At 48.0% G+C, this 17,119-nt stretch overlaps 1 protein-coding gene across 1 annotated transcript; it reads left to right on the top strand.

The window, feature by feature from the left end:
• The first annotated feature begins 1,059 nt into the window (after window positions 1–1,059).
• LOC130076146 (uncharacterized) lies at window positions 1,060–7,722 on the top strand. The gene is made up of 4 exons (XM_056241119.1): window positions 1,060–1,344; window positions 1,776–2,249; window positions 6,124–6,255; window positions 7,240–7,722. Exons 1-4 carry the CDS (start codon window positions 1,060–1,062, stop codon window positions 7,720–7,722), a joined length of 1,374 nt encoding a protein of 457 aa, XP_056097094.1.
• Window positions 7,723–17,119: the final 9,397 nt, after the last annotated feature.

Below are 17,119 nucleotides of genomic sequence, written 5' to 3'. Positions count from 1 at the left end.
AACCCCGACATATATATGTTTGTAGGACTATATTGTCTAATTTATCATTGTAGCCTTATTTAAGTTGATTTTCTTTACTGTATATTTATTTTTGGACTTATAGTGGTTAATAAAGTCAAATAATGGTATGAGAGATTGTCAGTAATTGTGTTCTTGTCGGTCAGTGTTGAGGATCTGTGTAACAACTGAGGCTTAGCCTGTTAGTTAGACAGTTAGCCTGCCCTGGACCAGGCTAGTTTCCCAGCATAAGTTGCCAGGGTAACTGAGTTTGAACTATTTTAAGTTTGCTTTATGAAACAGAATCAACCGACAATAAGTCTGACTAACCAAAATAAGCCTGGCTTATACTCTAATCTTGTTTTATGGAACAACCCTCAGAGAACAAATGTAATCAATATTTAAATGATTTTGATACTGGAACATCACAAGACATCTCTTATATTCACAGGCCAGTGATGAAACCTCTGTAACTGTATAAGCACTTTTTTGTGGATCACTTTATTATTGTATTGCTTAACTTCTGTCTTCTGTCGTATATGAAGTGAACAGTGCTTTAGTCAGATCTGTGTAAATGATGTCCACTCACATGAGATTGACAGCGCTCTAGAAAAAGCTCTTTAACACGTGTAATCATGTTATAATGTTATAATGTTATTATGTTGTAATGTTCAGTTTTCTTTCAGTCATAATATGCTTTTTGAGAGACATATTCACTTTGTAATTATTGAACCTAAATATTAAATTAATAAAATGTGACTGCCCATATATAATGACTAATTAACTGAAAACAAACATATGTATTTCAAATTCATAAGATACGCCTCATGCATTTGAGTGTAAACCCCAATAGAGGCTTTAATGTGCTGAAGATCATCAGCAGTGTGTGTGAACCTCTTCCGCTGTTTAACACTTGTGTAGTGAAACCTGCAAACGTGTGTTTCTGTCTCCTCCCCTCGTGTGTTCAACTCTATAAAAGACAGAGTACATCTCTATTCTCCACTCTCTCTCTCTTCTGACTCAGAGAAACTCAGAGGTTCAGTTTCTGCTCTCTCAGTCATCATGAAGCTGCTAGTGTTTCTTCTGTTGCCTTGCCTCTCTCTGAGTGAGCTTTCGCCGGGGTTTGGTAAATGCGAAGAGTTCTTTTTAAATAATGCTCCTCCTCAATTCACACCAGCACTACCGGATACCAAGGAGATCTGCCAGTGTGTTTGGGACAACAACGATGAGCAAAAGTTTCTTTATGCAACTCTGTACAACACAGACTGGAAGATCCCCATCTACTCTGCATATGTGTTTAAGAGCATACCTGTTGATAGGTGTGATCCTTGGTACATCGAACCTCAGGTAATTGTTCAACTGTATATTATTATAGTATATTGGTCACACTTTATATTAGGTCGGTGTCTTTAACTACTATGTAGTTACATCAAAAAATATTTACTTGTTGATGTAGTCCTGTAAACGCTTGTGCTGTTATTGAGGATACGGTAATATTAGCACAGGTTTACTGGTTTAAGAGGTTATCAGGGTCATTATAGATGTAAACATGCAGGTATTTTATCAAATATAAGTAACTGTAAAAACTTGTATGTACACAATAAGTGCACTGTATCAAATGATTATTCAAATGTTAGAACATAGTAGTTAAAGACAGCTAAATTAAAGTGGGACCAGTATATTTATTTGTAATGACAATAATTAATGTGAATTTTGACAGTTGTTAGTTTGACAGTTTGAGTTTTTTTTTCTATGTTTCTCTCTCTCATGTCCTTTAGCTGGATGGAGATGCTGAGCCATGTATGGCACCTAGAGGTCACAAAAACATTACTAATCAGGCTGTGAATAGTAACTATAAAGGCGCTAATGAGAGTGGCTATGACAGAGGTCACCTGTACCCAGTTCAGCACACACACGGTCGTCTCTCCATGCTGGCCACCTCCACCCTGACCAACATCGCTCCACAGAACGCAAGTTTCAATCAGCATCAATGGAACAAACATGAGAAGGCTGTTGCTAAAATTCTGAAAGAGTGTACTGAGGCTTATGTGGTGACTGGTGTAGTTCCTAATACCAACATAAAACTGAATGCTAGAGTTACTGTCTCAAAGTATTACTGGAGAGCCACCTGTTGTCTGACGAAGAAAGGTGTGTACACAGGGCAGGGTTACTTTGGACCTGATGGCGAAAACAAAGTGAAGCTATTACCATCAATTGCAGACCTACAGACACAGCTGGCCAAAGATTACAAAGTGAATACTACTATAATTTTCCCAAGCCTACCCCAAAATGCAAAAGGTGGTTGTAACTAGTTTAGCCTTTAGCCTATGAGCTAATAATGGATCATTTGACATTTACATCTTTGACTGGTGTGGGTAATATCTGGACTCAGATCTTCATACTCTAGATCATGACTTCATAGTCCTGTCCTGCCTTTGGTATTTTAATGAATATCTCCAGCCATCTTTGTCCACTTCACTGTTACTGGATTAACGTCTGTGTGTAATATTGCTGGATGTATAATCATTTAATAAAGACAGTGTGCAAACGTGTCTTAATGTGTTTAAAACCTTTATTTAAGCCCACATGAACTCAACAGCCATGTGAAAAAGACGTAGTATTAAATGTGTTAAAAATATACTTGAAATTCAAGTAGTATGTTTATGATACATTTGTATTCCCAACATGCTATTGGATTAATTATAGTGCATTAAAATATATTTAATTGCATTTTAATACATTTCTAAAAAAGTATACTGGAAGTACATTGGTAATAATTATATGCTTAGTGTCATTTTTAAGAAATATGCTAAACACAAGCATACTTTTAGTGAATTTTTAGTGTATTTAAAGAAAACTTACTTATGTTGCTCTTACTTAAAGTACTTATGAGTCCTTAAGAACACAGCAAAATGATGAAGCTTTAGTCGGTTTAAAATATATGTACTTTATAAACACTGTATATAAACATACTGCAATATATCTTAAATATTTTGAAAATAAATGTACATTTACAACAATGTACCAACTTATAATGTATTATAAACATTTGTCAACTATTATTAAGCATTACAATAAGCTTAAAATTAAGTTGTTCACTTTTACTTCTTTGTACTTGTAAAAGACTATCTAAAAGGCTGTCATCCATTATGTTTGTTCTACTGAAATTCCCACAAGGATTCAACATCAGTGAAAGTTTCCAAAGATGTTTAAAAAAAGTTTTTACTTGTTTAAATTACTTTATTAACTGGTTTAAAACCTGATTGGTTATATGAGCTCACACCTCAGAGCTTCTGTTCAGCAGATGTGTGTGTGCATCATCTATGTATATTCATTCAACCTGTATATGAATGACTTATCAGAACAACTAAGAGGCGGCAAAACTGGTTGTATGATTGGTACCGCTCTAATAAATCATTTTATGTATGCCGATGATCTGGCTATTGTTTCACCTAGCAGTGTTGGTTCTCTTTCATCATCTCGTTTCGAGATCCACCTATGGGAAGGGCATCCGTACCTGACCTCTGCAGAAGCATCCAATTGCACCAAGTCTGGCTAACAGACAGAAGCGCGCAGCCAATGCCAGGTGAGGCCACACCCCCTTACCTACGGGCATATCACAGATGGGCGCGCTGCTATTCCTCAGTTGACATTCGCTTCTCGCGATCTCTGCATTGACACAGTTCGGTTGGATTAACGTTACACTGCTCACTTTCGAGTCTTCAGGAGGACATATCGCCAGATCAGCCTCCGCCAGACGTGAGTGACAGTCGTTTCTTCAGCCTATCCGCTGTGTTTTTTGCATCCGGAGCCGCCCGCGCTCTCGCTGTCCTTCACCTGCTCCTCCTTTACATGGCTGCCCGCCACGGATTTTTCCGAGTTCTTCACCGCTGGCCCACCCATGGCTATGTGACCGTCTAAACAGCCGCTTCCCCCGGGGAACAGCCTATCACGACGAGCCTGCCCGGCCGCGTGTGGTGCTCTCATCGCCGCTATAAGGACCCTCTCGTTCTGCGCGGTCTGCTTGGGCTTAACACGCTCAAGCTTTGGAGAACCCGGGGAATTGCGGTCATTGTAATTGCTGCCCATGTAGCTTTTACTAAGCCGGCTTTTAGTTGCACGACACAGCGCGCCGTGCTCGGCCTTTCTGACTCGGAGGAGAGACACGGTGATGATGACGCGCTACCGGGGGACTCCCGGAGCGCAACCTCTCTAAAATATTTGAGCTGACATCAGCCCAATCCGCATTCCCTGAAGAGGACATCTTCGCGGGAAAACCTCACTCTCGTTGACGAACCGGTCGGTTCCGGCGACGGGGATGACGCGGTCCTTTTAGCGTTCCCTAGGCTTGCGTTCACGCGGCTTTGCCTCCGTCCATCCTCCTGGAAGTTTGTGAGCGAGCGGCCGTTCGTCTCAACATTGTGTGGCCAGCTCCACAGAGCGCCACCGACCAGGATAGGAATATGTACGACGGGTAAACGCTGGGACCACCGCCCAGTCTGAACGGCTGGAGCGTCCCGCTAGACTGTTTACACGGTCTCACGGGCCTTGATTTGTTACGATTACGTGTTGAGGTTTTCAATTTATGCCTTCCTAGGAAGGCGGTCCCGAACGCAAGCGGCCTGCCTGTTGTTCGACCATTGGGAGTAACGTTAACTAACAGGGTCTCCCACCTACGGTCGGTTAATCCCCTCTCGTGGCTGCCCAGACGTATGTTAGTGGACGTTGTGTGTGTCCCCCTCCCCCCCCCCCACAACAACAAGTTACGGGGGAGGGGGCTGTCGTGAGGAAAAGTGCATAGCAGTGTTACCACACCGCACGCACTTGGTTCCCCTCACCCAGTTATTAAAGGCTTCGGCCCCAGTGTTTCCCAACACAAAACACACACATTACTAAACAACACATTTAATAAACGAATCAAATGAATTCGTGCAGATTTATATATCTGCCAGCGGCAACATAGAGAGCAAATCTCTCTGATCCCATGCATGTCGCCCTGAGTCCGTCCACAAGAGGTCGCCATTGCCTCATAAATCAACCAACTGGGCTCACACAGCTCAGTTGCGGCTGTCCAGCTGATGTGTTTTTAGTGGACGTTGTGTGTGTAAGGCCCCTGTGTTCCCCAACACAAAACACACACATAACTAAATAACACTTAATAAAAAAAAATAAAAAAAAACGCATTAAATAAATCCGTTACAGAGAGATTATCTCTCTCCGCGGATATTATTTTTCTGCCTGCACTTGAGACTGCCCAGTTCATGTGTTCAGGAGATATGTGTTTTTCCCAATTTTGGGGGCACCTTGTGAGGGAAAGTTCAGCACAGTGGACACCACACTATGTTTCCCTCACTGTCAATAAAGGCTTCGGCCCCAGTGTTTGCCCAACACAAAACACACAAAGCTACGAATCAAATGAATTCGTTTTGGAGAGAAGACCTCTCTCCGCAAAGAAAACTTCTCACTGCAGAGAGAGGAAATCCCTCCAAACCCCTGCATGTCGCCTCTAGTGTTCCCACTAGATGGCGCCTTTGCATCACAAATGAACCAGCTGGGCCCATACAGCTCCGCTCCGGCCCGAGCGGGGGCGCTCGCGAGTCACAAAGCGGCTTGGCAAGCCGTTTCAGCGCCCGAGTGGGTTTTTGCGTACTGTAACCCAGGGTTACAAGCTGCAGTTTGCAATAAAACCTCCGCATTTCAACGGCGTTCTCTCTTCTCACACAGAAGAAAACGCCTCACACATTCTGAAAGAGGAAATTTCCTCCCTCCTAACAAGGGGGCGATTCAGATGGTGCCACCCAATCTGATAAACCATGGGTTTTATTCCTGGTATTTTCATGTTCCAAAAGGCGTGGCGCCCCCCCGCCCTATATTGGACCTTCGAGTGTTGAACAAACATTTGAGGAAATTCAATTTCAGAATGTGACACAAGCCTCTCTCGCCTGTGCCATAAAGCAGAACGACTGGTTCACATCAGTCGATCTGAAAGATGCTTTCTTTCACATAAGCATCTACCCTCCACACAGGAAATATCTTCGTTTCGCCTACCAAGGCGTTTGTTACGAATTCACAGTTCTTCCGTTCGGGCGCAATTTGAGTCCCCGAACTTTCTGTCTGTGTGCGGAGGTGGGCGTGGCGCCCCTGAGACTATCAGGGCTGAGAATTCTGACTTACTGGCTCATCATAGCCAAATCAAAGGAGAAGGTGTCGCTGGACACCGGCCGGGTGCTCGAGCACATCACATCCCTCGGGTTCAAGGTGAATGCGAGCGACAACAATCTGACTCCCAGTCAGAATGTCATTTTCCTGGGCTTGGAATTGAACTCAGTCTCCATGCGAGCGCGTCTCTCTCAAGAGCGCGTTCGCTCGCTGATGGACTGTCTGTCTCAGTTCAGTGAAGGGGCGAGAGTACAATATCGCACATGCCTCAGGCTGCAGGATCTCATGGCTTCATCTATCCAAGTTGTGCCATTGGTCTCCTGAGAATGAGAACGTTCACGAAATGGGTTTTGTACACTACATTTCAGCCCGATTTGCGATCTCTGCCGCTCGGTAACGATGACGCGCGCCTGCTCGGCGGCCTTGCGCCATTGGGAGAGCGAGAACTTTTACGCACGGGAAACCCCCCCCCCTCGGGACGGTACGATGCGAAAAGTTTCGACGACAGATGCGTCCTTAACAGGCTGGGGAACCACCCAGGAAGGCAGAACGGTGAACGGTCTGTGGCTGAGCAGACTACGTTCAGCGCACATTAACTATTTAGAGCTTTTACTATTTGGAAAGCTCTGAATCATTTTCTGCCTTGCCTGCAGGGACATCCTGTTCTAGTACGGTGCGATAATACCACGGTAGTGGCTTATATCAACCGTCAGGGTGGCATGCGCTCGTCGAAACTCCACGCTCTAGCTTACAGGCTTTTGGTGTGGAGCAGACAGGTTTTTCTGTCATTACGCGCGACTCATGTCCCGGGCATTCGGAACAGAGGCGCGGATCTGCTATCGAGGGGAAACCCAATCCACGGGGATTGGCGTCTTCACCCGCAGATAGTGGAGAGGTTATGGATGAGATTGGACAGGCAGCCGTAGATCTTTTCGCCTCGCACGAAAATCACCATTGTCCTATGTTCTTCTCGCTAAAGGACATGGACGCGCCCCTCGGGGCAGACGCACTGGCCCACCCATGGCCCAAAGTGCTGTTGTATGCTTTTCCTCCCCTGTGCCTGATAATTTTCACACTGGCCAGGGTGAGAGAGCACGGCCTGTCTTTCATTCTGATAGCACCCAGGTGGCCCAAAGCCCCATGGCTGGCAGAGATAATCCCTCTGTTATACGCCGAGCCATGGCGCCTCCCCCCTCGCACGGACATACTGTCCCAAGCCAACGGGGAGATTTACCACCCCCACCCGGACAGGGTGGCTCTCTGGGCCTGGCCCGTGAGAGGACGAACCAAAATGCACTGGGGCTCCCGCCGCGTGTAATCGCCACTACTCAGAAGGCTAGGGCCGTTTCCACGCGATCCCTATATGGCTGTAAGTGGCAAGTGTTCGAAGGGTGGTATGATGGGCGTGGTTTCACATCTTATCAGTGCTCGGTGCCTGATATTTTGTGTTTCCTGCAAGACCTCATGGAAAGAGGCAGGTCCTTTTCCACTATTAAGGTCTACCTGGCTGCGATTTCAGCCTGTCATGTGGGTTTTGGGGCTCCACCGTCAGGCAGCACCCTCTAACCCGCAGATTTATGGAGGGTGCACGCCGCTCTTTGCTGGTCATCAGGAGATCTGTTGAATCTGTCCCAGAGTGGGACCTCTCCATGGTGCTGGAAGCGCGGTCTCTGTATCCTTTTGAGCCTCTGGGGAGTATTTCCCTTAAGCTGCTGTCCCTCAAGACAGCTTTTGCTCTCGGCCTTGGCATCTGCTAAACGGGTCAGTGAGCTACATGCACTCTCGGTTCACCCCTCGTGCGCCAAATTCTCCCTAAGTGGAGATAAGGTTTTCCTTAAGCCTAACCCGGCCTTCATGCCGAAATGCTTCCCTGCGTTCACGTCGGAGGTTTTGGAGCTATCCGCTTTTCACCCTCCACCCTTTGCCTCCCCGGAGGATCAGGGGCTGAATGCTCTGTGTCCCGTCCGTGCTCTGCAAGCATAATGACCAGGACCAGTGCTTTCCGCAAGAGCGACCAGCTCTTTGTTTCAAGGGCTCCCCTGCACAAGGGGAGTCCCATTTCAAAGCAATGCCTCTCACATTGGCTTGTGGACGCTATACTATGGCTTAGGAAGCAAAGGGAGTGCAGCCCTAAGGGGCATCAGAGCTCATTCCACAAGGGGCTTAGCCGCCTCTTGGGCTTTGTTCAGGGGAGTGCCACTGCAGGACATCTGCTCCGCGGCCAGCTGGGCCTCTCCTCATACCTTTGAGCATTACTACCGGTTGGATGTCACCAGAACTTCGGTGGCACACTTGGTCCTAAGGGTAGGGTCCTCTTAGCCCTTTCCCACAGCCCCGTTTGGTTAACCAACGAGGAGTGAATGGGCCGGCTGGCCATGTTCATTCCTGTCACCAAGCATTCGCATTCCTTCTTGGGTTTAGCTATGTGCATTGGTGGTGCGGGGGCCATTATCATGTATGTGTCTCATGCATGTTTCATGCCCTGCTTGTCCACAGCAGTTAGCGTGGTGGAAAACTTGCAGGGTCATGTTTGTGGGACGTGTCAGGCACCGCCTCTCTGAGGTGACCGTCCTTCTCTGGCCTTCAGAACCTCACTGTGAGTGTATTGGGCAATCGGGGAGCTGTCCATGTCTCTCCCATAGGTGGATCTCGAAACGAGATGATGAAAGAGAACAATAGGTTACTGTCGTAACCCCGGTTCTCTGAAACATCGAGTGGAGAGATCCACCAGCTTTGCCCCGCTTGCCGCACGAGAAGCGAATATACTTACTGAGGAATAGCAGCGCGCCCATCTGTGATATGCCCGTAGGTAAGGGGGTGTGGCCTCACCTGGCATTGGCTGCGCGCTTCTGTCTGTTAGCCAGACTTGGTGCAATTGGATGCTTCTGCAGAGGTCAGGTACGGATGCCCTTCCCATAGGTGGATCTCTCCACTCGATGTTTCAGAGAACCGGGGTTACGACAGTAACCTATTGTTTTCAACAGTTGCTAAATATATGTTCTGAGTATGGGCTCAAATATGATGTGCAGTATAATGCTAAGAAGAGTGTTGTCATGATATGCAGAGCAAAAGGGGATAAAGACCTCAACTTTCCAGTGTTTTATCTGTTAGGTAAAGTGCTAAGTACTTGTAATAAAACAAAATACCTGGGGCACTTCCTCACAGATCAATTGTCTGATGATGATGACATATATAGGCAGTGTCGTATGCTTTATGCTCAAGCTAATATGTTAGCAAGAAAATTTTATATGTGTTCAGACCATGTTAAGATAAGGCTCTTTAAAGCCTATTGTACTCCACTCTACACTGCCCCATTGTGGGCCAAGTTCAAAAAGACAACCATACATAAGCTTCAGGTGGCCTATAATGACTGTATGCGGATATTGCTTAAGAAACCTAGGTGGTGCAGTGCAAGCGACTTGTTTTGTAAGGCAAGAGTCAACACTCTCCATGCGTTGTTGAGAAATCTGATGTACAAATTTATTGGTCGACTGGATGGCTCTCAGAATGGCATTATTAAGATACTGACAAATCCTAGTAAAAGTGTTGTGCGATACCAGTCACCTCTGTGGAATCACTGGTATAATTGTCTTTTATAATGTTTTGTTTTATGTTTTTATGTTTTGAGGTGTTGGGTGTCTGTAATGTTGTGTGGTTTTTCTAATGGACCTTGAGTCTGACAATAAAGTTGAATTGAATTATGTGTATGTTGCTTGAACGTGATTAGATTTAGAAGTATACATTTTAACTGTTAAATTAGAGCGATCACCATGTCTCTTTAAAGGACACCACGCGATTCATATGAACATGTTTTTTCACCCAGCTGCGTCAAGTTTGCATGACGTGTGACTTTTGGAAACTCATATTGTGATTCTAGGTAAGATTTGTATTAGATTAACGCTACTTGTCTGTGCCAGGTGTATCTTCGACAGTGTAACAGCACGTCTTTCAGTTCAGCTACATTCAATTTGACCAATCAGAGGCAAGCTTTTCAAGTCTCAGAAGTTACTGGTCAGTTTTAGTTGCTGTTAGCATAAACATAGCGGTTTAGTTTTTTCCTGTGGATATGTCTGAACACTGATTCTCATCAGAGCTCTAAACCCCTTCAGATCAGGTCAGCTCTGTAAGACACAGGTGTAGGTCAGTGATAAGGCGACGCAGGAGAGAGAGTTTGATCAGGTTTATTAATGAAGAGTTTATGCGGCTTGAGCCAGAGTTTATGCGCCCCGCCCACACCCTTGATCTTCTCCTCGGCGCGCCGGCTGAAGAACTTGGCCTTCACGATCACCGGCTGCTTCGGCAGCTTGCCTTTGCCCAGCACCTTGAAGTAGCCCTGAAACACACAGCGGATCATTGAGAATCACACACACACACACACACACACACACGCACACACACACACACACACACACACACACACACACACACACACACAAACACTCCTGAAACACACAGCGGATCATTGAGAATCACACACACACACACACACACACACACACACACACACACACACACACACACACACACACACACACACTCCTGAAACACACAGCGGATCATTGAGAATCACACACAACTCATGACCATCTGTTCAAGCTCCCCAGGAACACACTCCCAGGGGTGATAGTAGAAAAAAATCCTGAGCCCGAACTTTTTTCCCTGGGAGGTAAGCGAAGCCAAGATTTACGTCCTGCCCTGATCAACATAATTGTAAAGCAGGATCCAGGGGTGTGCTCCCCTGGGAGAACATTTTGATAAATAGTCCCTTAAATGATTTTCATATTAAAATTATTTTTTCTAAATATTTTTACAAATATTTTTAATTAGGGATGGACCGATACCACTTTTTGCAGAACAAGTCCGATACTTTCATTTTTGGTTCTCGCGAATACCGATACCGTAACCAATCCCTGCATTTTCACTACATTTGTAATTTTTAAATGTATTAGTAGATAAACCAAAATAATATAAATCATATCAGTTGGCTTAAAGGGTCACTCCACCCATTTCAACATTAATCTTTATTGAAAGTGGGTTATATATGTAGTCGAAATGTAAAAGAAATTTTGAATTTGGTGCCCTCTTGACCGAGAAAAGACAGAAAATAACTTTGGGGCGCATTTGTATGTAAGACAACAACTCCCACAATGCAGCTCCGCAAGCCACAGCTCCGCAAGCCACTCCCACTAATCCAGAACAGCAGCACAAACATCACAAATCACTCTTCCGTCTACAAGAAGGCTAGCTGCCAAATGAGTTTGAAATTCATTTCACAAAAAATGTCTAGTTAGTTGGCTGTGGCGAGCAGGACGAGGGCGAGGGACGTGAGAGGACGGCGCGAGTGATAATGAATGACACCTGTGAGATGCAGCGGTCTCATATCTCTCACGGAGGAGCGGAAGCATAAAAGGAACAGGCCTGATTTTATGTTTTGTTTCTGTTGTGTGTGGCCAGCTGGCTTATACTTTTGTTTTGTATTTGTTTATTTTACTATTAAAACGTTTAAATGATCGCCGGTTCCAGCCTCCTTCTTCCCACAACAACGAACCCCGTTACCCCGTTACAAACTCATTAGTGAATTACTCGTTTGTATTTCTTTCTATATGGTGAAGTATTGCATGATACCTGCATGTTCAGTCAGGCGAAACTAGGATGGTTCACATAACAACACAAACGTCCGTGTGCTCGTCTGATTCAGAGATTTCGTCCAGGAGAAATTGCGATCGTTGAAATTCTCTGCAGCAGACGGACTCTATCTGTGTCCGTAGCGCACAGCGAGAGCACAGGCACCAGCAGTCCGCCCAGCTCGAGCCAGTCCGGGCTCCTCGTCCGCTCCAGTCCGCCCAGCTCGAGCCAGTCCGGGCTCCTCGTCCGCTCCAGTCCGCCCAGCTCGAGCCAGTCCGGGCTCCTCGTGCGCTCCAGTCCGCCCAGCTCGAGCCAGTCCGGGCTCCTCGTCCGCTCCAGTCCGCCCAGCTCGAGCCAGTCCGGGCTCCTCGTCCGCTCCAGTCCGCCCAGCTAGAGCCAGTCCGGGCTCCTCGTCCGCTCCTCGTCCGCCCAGCTCAAGCCAGTCCGGGCTCCTCGTCCGCTCCAGTCCGCCCAGCTCAAGCCAGTCCGGGCTCCTCGTCCGCTCCAGTCCGCCCAGCTCAAGCCAGTCCGGGCTCCTCGTCCGCTCCAGTCCGCCCAGCTAGAGCCAGTCCGGGCTCCTCGTCCGCTCCTCGTCCGCCCAGCTCAAGCCAGTCCGGGCTCCTCGTCCGCTCCAGTCCGCCCAGCTCGACCCAGTCCGGGCTCCTCGTCCGCTCCTCGTCCGCCCAGCTCAAGCCAGCCCGGGCTCCTCGTCCGCTCCAGTCCGCCCAGCTCAAGCCAGTCCGGGCTCCTCGTCCGCTCCAGTCCGCCCAGCTCGAGCCAGCCCGGGCTCCTCGTCCGCTCCAGTCCGCCCAGCTCGAGCCAGTCCGGGCTCCTCGTCCGCTCCAGTCCGCCCAGCTCGAGCCAGTCCGGGCTCCTCGTCCGCTTCAGTCCGCCCAGCTCGAGCCAGCCCGGGCTCCTCATCCGCTCCAGTCCGCCCAGCTCGAGCCAGCCCGGGCTCCTCGTCCGCTCCAGTCCGCCCAGCTCAAGCCAGCCCGGGCTCCTCGTCCGCTCCAGTCCGCCCAGCTCGAGCCAGTCCGGGCTCCTCGTCCGCTCCAGTCCGCCCAGCTCGAGCCAGTCCGGGCTCCTCGTCCGCTTCAGTCCGCCCAGCTCGAGCCAGTCCGGGCTCCTCGTCCGCTCCAGTCCGCCCAGCTCAAGCCAGCCCGAGCTCCTCGTCCGCTCCAGTCCGCCCAGCTCGAGCCAGCCCGGGCTCCTCGTCCGCTCCAGTCCGCCCAGCTCGAGCCAGCCCGAGCTCCTCGTCCGCTCCAGTCCGCCCAGCTCGAGCCAGCCCGAGCTCCTCGTCCGCTCCAGTCCGCCCAGCTCGAGCCAGCCCGGGCTCCTCGTCCGCTCCAGTCCGCCCAGCTCAAGCCAGCCCGAGCTCCTCGTCCGCTCCAGTCCGCCCAGCTCAAGCCAGTCCGGGCTCCTCGTCCGCTCCAGTCCGCCCAGCTCGAGCCAGTCCGGGCTCCTCGTCCGCTCCAGTCCGCCCAGCTCGAGCCAGTCCGGGCTCCTCGTCCGCTCCAGTCCGCCCAGCTCGAGCCAGTCCGGGCTCCTCGTCCGCTCCAGTCCGCCCAGCTCGAGCCAGTCCGGGCTCCTCGTCCGCTCCAGTCCGCCCAGCTCGAGCCAGTCCGGGCTCCTCGTCCGCTTCAGTCCGCCCAGCTCGAGCCAGCCCGGGCTCCTCGTCCGCTCCAGTCCGCCCAGCTCGAGCCAGTCCGGGCTCCTCGTCCGCTTCAGTCCGCCCAGCTCGAGCCAGCCCGGGCTCCTCATCCGCTCCAGTCCGCCCAGCTCGAGCCAGCCCGGGCTCCTCGTCCGCTCCAGTCCGCCCAGCTCAAGCCAGCCCGGGCTCCTCGTCCGCTCCAGTCCGCCCAGCTCGAGCCAGTCCGGGCTCCTCGTCCGCTCCAGTCCGCCCAGCTCGAGCCAGTCCGGGCTCCTCGTCCGCTTCAGTCCGCCCAGCTCGAGCCAGCCCGGGCTCCTCGTCCGCTCCAGTCCGCCCAGCTCGAGCCAGTCCGGGCTCCTCGTCCGCTTCAGTCCGCCCAGCTCGAGCCAGCCCGGGCTCCTCATCCGCTCCAGTCCGCCCAGCTCGAGCCAGTCCGGGCTCCTCGTCCGCTTCAGTCCGCCCAGCTCGAGCCAGTCCGGGCTCCTCGTCCGCTCCAGTCCGCCCAGCTCGAGCCAGTCCGGGCTCCTCGTCCGCTCCAGTCCGCCCAGCTCGAGCCAGTCCGGGCTCCTCGTCCGCTTCAGTCCGCCCAGCTCGAGCCAGCCCGGGCTCCTCGTCCGCTCCAGTCCGCCCAGCTCGAGCCAGTCCGGGCTCCTCGTCCGCTCCAGTCCGCCCAGCTCGAGCCAGTCCGGGCTCCTCGTCCGCCTCCTGTGCTCCTCCTCAGCCTCAGCTGCTCTTCACTATACTGCGGCTCGTAAAGATAGCCACGAACAGCGGATTCGAGCAGCAGAATTTCAAAATCCTCTTCTTCCATATCATGTTTAGTTTCTTCCATATCATGTTTAGTTTCTTCCGTCATTGTCGTAACTTCCTATCTCCACAGCGCTTGTTAGCTTAGCTTATAAACAAGATGGCTGATATTGCTTTCAGTATCTGCAAGTGAAGTCCCACCCTCTGATCTGTGATAGCTCTGTTAGCGCATTAGGCACAACCCCCTATGGGCGGGTTTGAAAGGGTGGGAATTTGTGCTTGTAGTCTATACAGAAATCCCCCCCTCTTACACTTCCTCCTACAATGACGTCAAATGATGATTTTTGCGTCATTGTAGGAGTAAGTGAAAAAGGTAAATAGAGGATTTCTCTCGTCTCAGGGGAAAATGAGAGAGTGTTGCACGACCATTCAATAGTATGACTGGTTGTCTAACAATGGACCTCTTAATGCAAATGGGTGGAGTGACCCTTTAATTTGTTCATGTCAAGTCAAGTCATCCTCATTTATATAGCGCTTTTAACAATGTAGAGTCAGTGTATCAAAGCTGCTTTACAGAGATAAACATATAATTTAAGGTAACAGAGATTGGTTTGGCTTTACAGCGGTTCTTGAATAATGTTCTTTTCCAGCTAAAGTTAGTTTTGATTGATTCACTTCCGTCGAAATTATCATTTGTTGTTAAATTAGGGGCCGCTAAGACGACGCCATTCTCTCTAAACAGACTTTAAACTGAACCTGTGATAAACGCTGACGGCATTCACATGCGCATTAAGAATTTATTCTATATTTATGTGCTTTTGAAAATATGTGTGCAGGTTTTGTTATTCTCTACAAACCAAGCCTAAACAAACTACTTGTCTTGCCTATAAATTTAATACAGAATTTTATTTTATTACTACGGGGAAGATATGCGAAATTTTCAACAATGCTTTATCAAATATATATATTTCTTTCAGTTATTTTCCTGCTTAATTAATTCTGCTAAAATGCATTGTATGAGCTTCTGTTACTTCTATTGCTCTATCATATTTTATCTTTGATTGAATAGCACAGCATATGTCTAGAGCCACTCCAGAAGGCTCAGTGCTGAGGATTGGGTCAGTGCCGGTACAAATGTTTAGACAGTGAAATACCAATTATTTAATCCAATTTTGATACTGCAACAAAAACTACCAGCCTAATTAATGTGAATTAAAAACATTATTAAAGACAAGTAAGCAGTCAGTAACAAAATAACAAATAATCGAATTTCAAATAAATACAATAGAACAAAGGCTACAAATGAAGTAAACAGTGTTTTTAGAGTTTTTCGGGTAGATCTAAAACAGGTACAGAAATTAATAAAGTAATTGTTATGGAATTTTTCAGTTATTACTCTGATTTCAGTGATTCCTAATGATGGCCTCATCTGTGAGAGGGGGCCTTTGTGTGATAATTTACTGTGGTTGGGAGTCAGTGGAGGTAAGGAAAAGCAGGTGGTCAAGGGGTCATCTTGAGTGCATTTGTACATTATAGCCTAAAGGGTTAAGGGGGCATTTACCTCTCAGGGCCAGGGAGAAATAGGGAAAAACACAGTATATCTCTCCTGTGAGGGGAGGGCAGAAATAAGGCCTTGGAGGACACAAGATATAAAAAAGACAGACACTGCTTCTCTTTATCTCTCCTCACTGACTCACGAATGTGTATTGGTGACGAAGATCTCTCTTGCAAGAGAATAAATACTTTATAAACTATTAAATTAAGAGTGTCTCTTACTCAGTGATGATGTTTGTTGGAAAGAAAAAGCCACAACATAATCAAATGTGAAAAAATTGCATATTCATTACTGTATAAATTATATATAGATGTATATTTTTGCAAAGTTGAAAGGGTAGCCTAGTTAGTCAAGAGCAGCGAGTAATTTATTTGACCTTTGTTTAATAACATTAAAACACAGCAGCAGATTAATTGACCCTTCGCTAAGCCCCGCCCTCCTTAGTTACTGTTGCTACGCCTGGCAAGCTTTCACGTCTGGCACGTCTATTACAGTGTGTATTACACGGGTGTCAAACATTAAGGTATAACAAATTAAACATTAAACAAAATGATGTTTTATTAACAAAGTTCGGGAGGAGCACGTTCAGATAATTAAACCTAATTAAACACACGTGGAGCACATTCAGATAATCAAACCTAATTAGACAAGAGTGGTGCTTAAATAAACGAGTTAAGCGCTGTGTATATATACAGCAAACTAACCTCCGTTCATTGACAGTTTAACAGCATCCCTCCACCACCCCATCTCCTCACTTATAGTCCTAATACTCTTACAACAACGGGGGGAGTACTCTGGGTTCGGGCAAAATTCCGAGCTCGGAGCCCTCCCCCCGGACAGCACGCCAAATACGCATAATCTTTACTCTGTTTAATTGATGTAAGTGTGAACTCGTGAATAGTAGTAGTGCACTCAGAGTGTGTGTGAGTGTGTGCTGGTGGTGTGTAGTAGTAGTGAACTCAGAATGTGTGTGAGTGTGTGCTGGTGGTGTGTAGTAGTAGTGCACTCAGAGTGTGTGTGAGTGTGTGCTGGTGGTGTGTAGTAGTAGTGCACTCAGAGTGTGTGTGAGTGTGTGCTGGTGGTGTGTAGTAGTAATAATTAATTAATTCATTACATTTATATAGCGCTTTTCTAGGCACTCAAAGCGCTTCACATAGAAGGGGGGATCTCCTCAACCACCACCAATGTGCAGCATCCACTTGGATGATGCGACGGCAGCCATATTGCGCCAGAACGCCCACCACACACCAGCTTACTGGTGGAGAGGAGACAGAGTGATAAAGCCAATTAGTGTATATGAGGATGATTAGGAGGCCATGATGGACAGAGGCCACTGGGCAAATTTGGCCAGGATGCCGGGGTTACACCCCTACTCTTTCGAAAGA

This window comes from Rhinichthys klamathensis, unplaced genomic scaffold, assembly GCF_029890125.1.
Source record: "Rhinichthys klamathensis goyatoka isolate OS25496 unplaced genomic scaffold, OSU_Roscu_1.1 h1tg000630l_1, whole genome shotgun sequence".
Classification (NCBI taxonomy): Eukaryota; Metazoa; Chordata; class Actinopteri; order Cypriniformes; family Leuciscidae; genus Rhinichthys; species Rhinichthys klamathensis.
The sequence above is the reverse complement of the archived record's forward strand: the minus strand, read 5'-3'. Positions and strand labels throughout refer to the sequence as shown.

What these genes read in the sequence shown, in the direction of transcription:
- LOC130076146 (XM_056241119.1), top strand. Translation starts at nt 1,060, where the DNA reads ATGAAGCTGCTAGTGTTTCTTCTGTTGCCTTGCCTCTCTCTGAGTGAG. An exon ending in CTTGGTACATCGAACCTCAG is followed by an intron (nt 1,345 to 1,775) that starts GTAATTGTTCAA and finishes CATGTCCTTTAG; the next exon opens with CTGGATGGAGATGCTGAGCC. An exon ending in TCACATCCCTCGGGTTCAAG is followed by an intron (nt 6,256 to 7,239) that starts GTGAATGCGAGC and finishes CACACTGGCCAG; the next exon opens with GGTGAGAGAGCACGGCCTGT.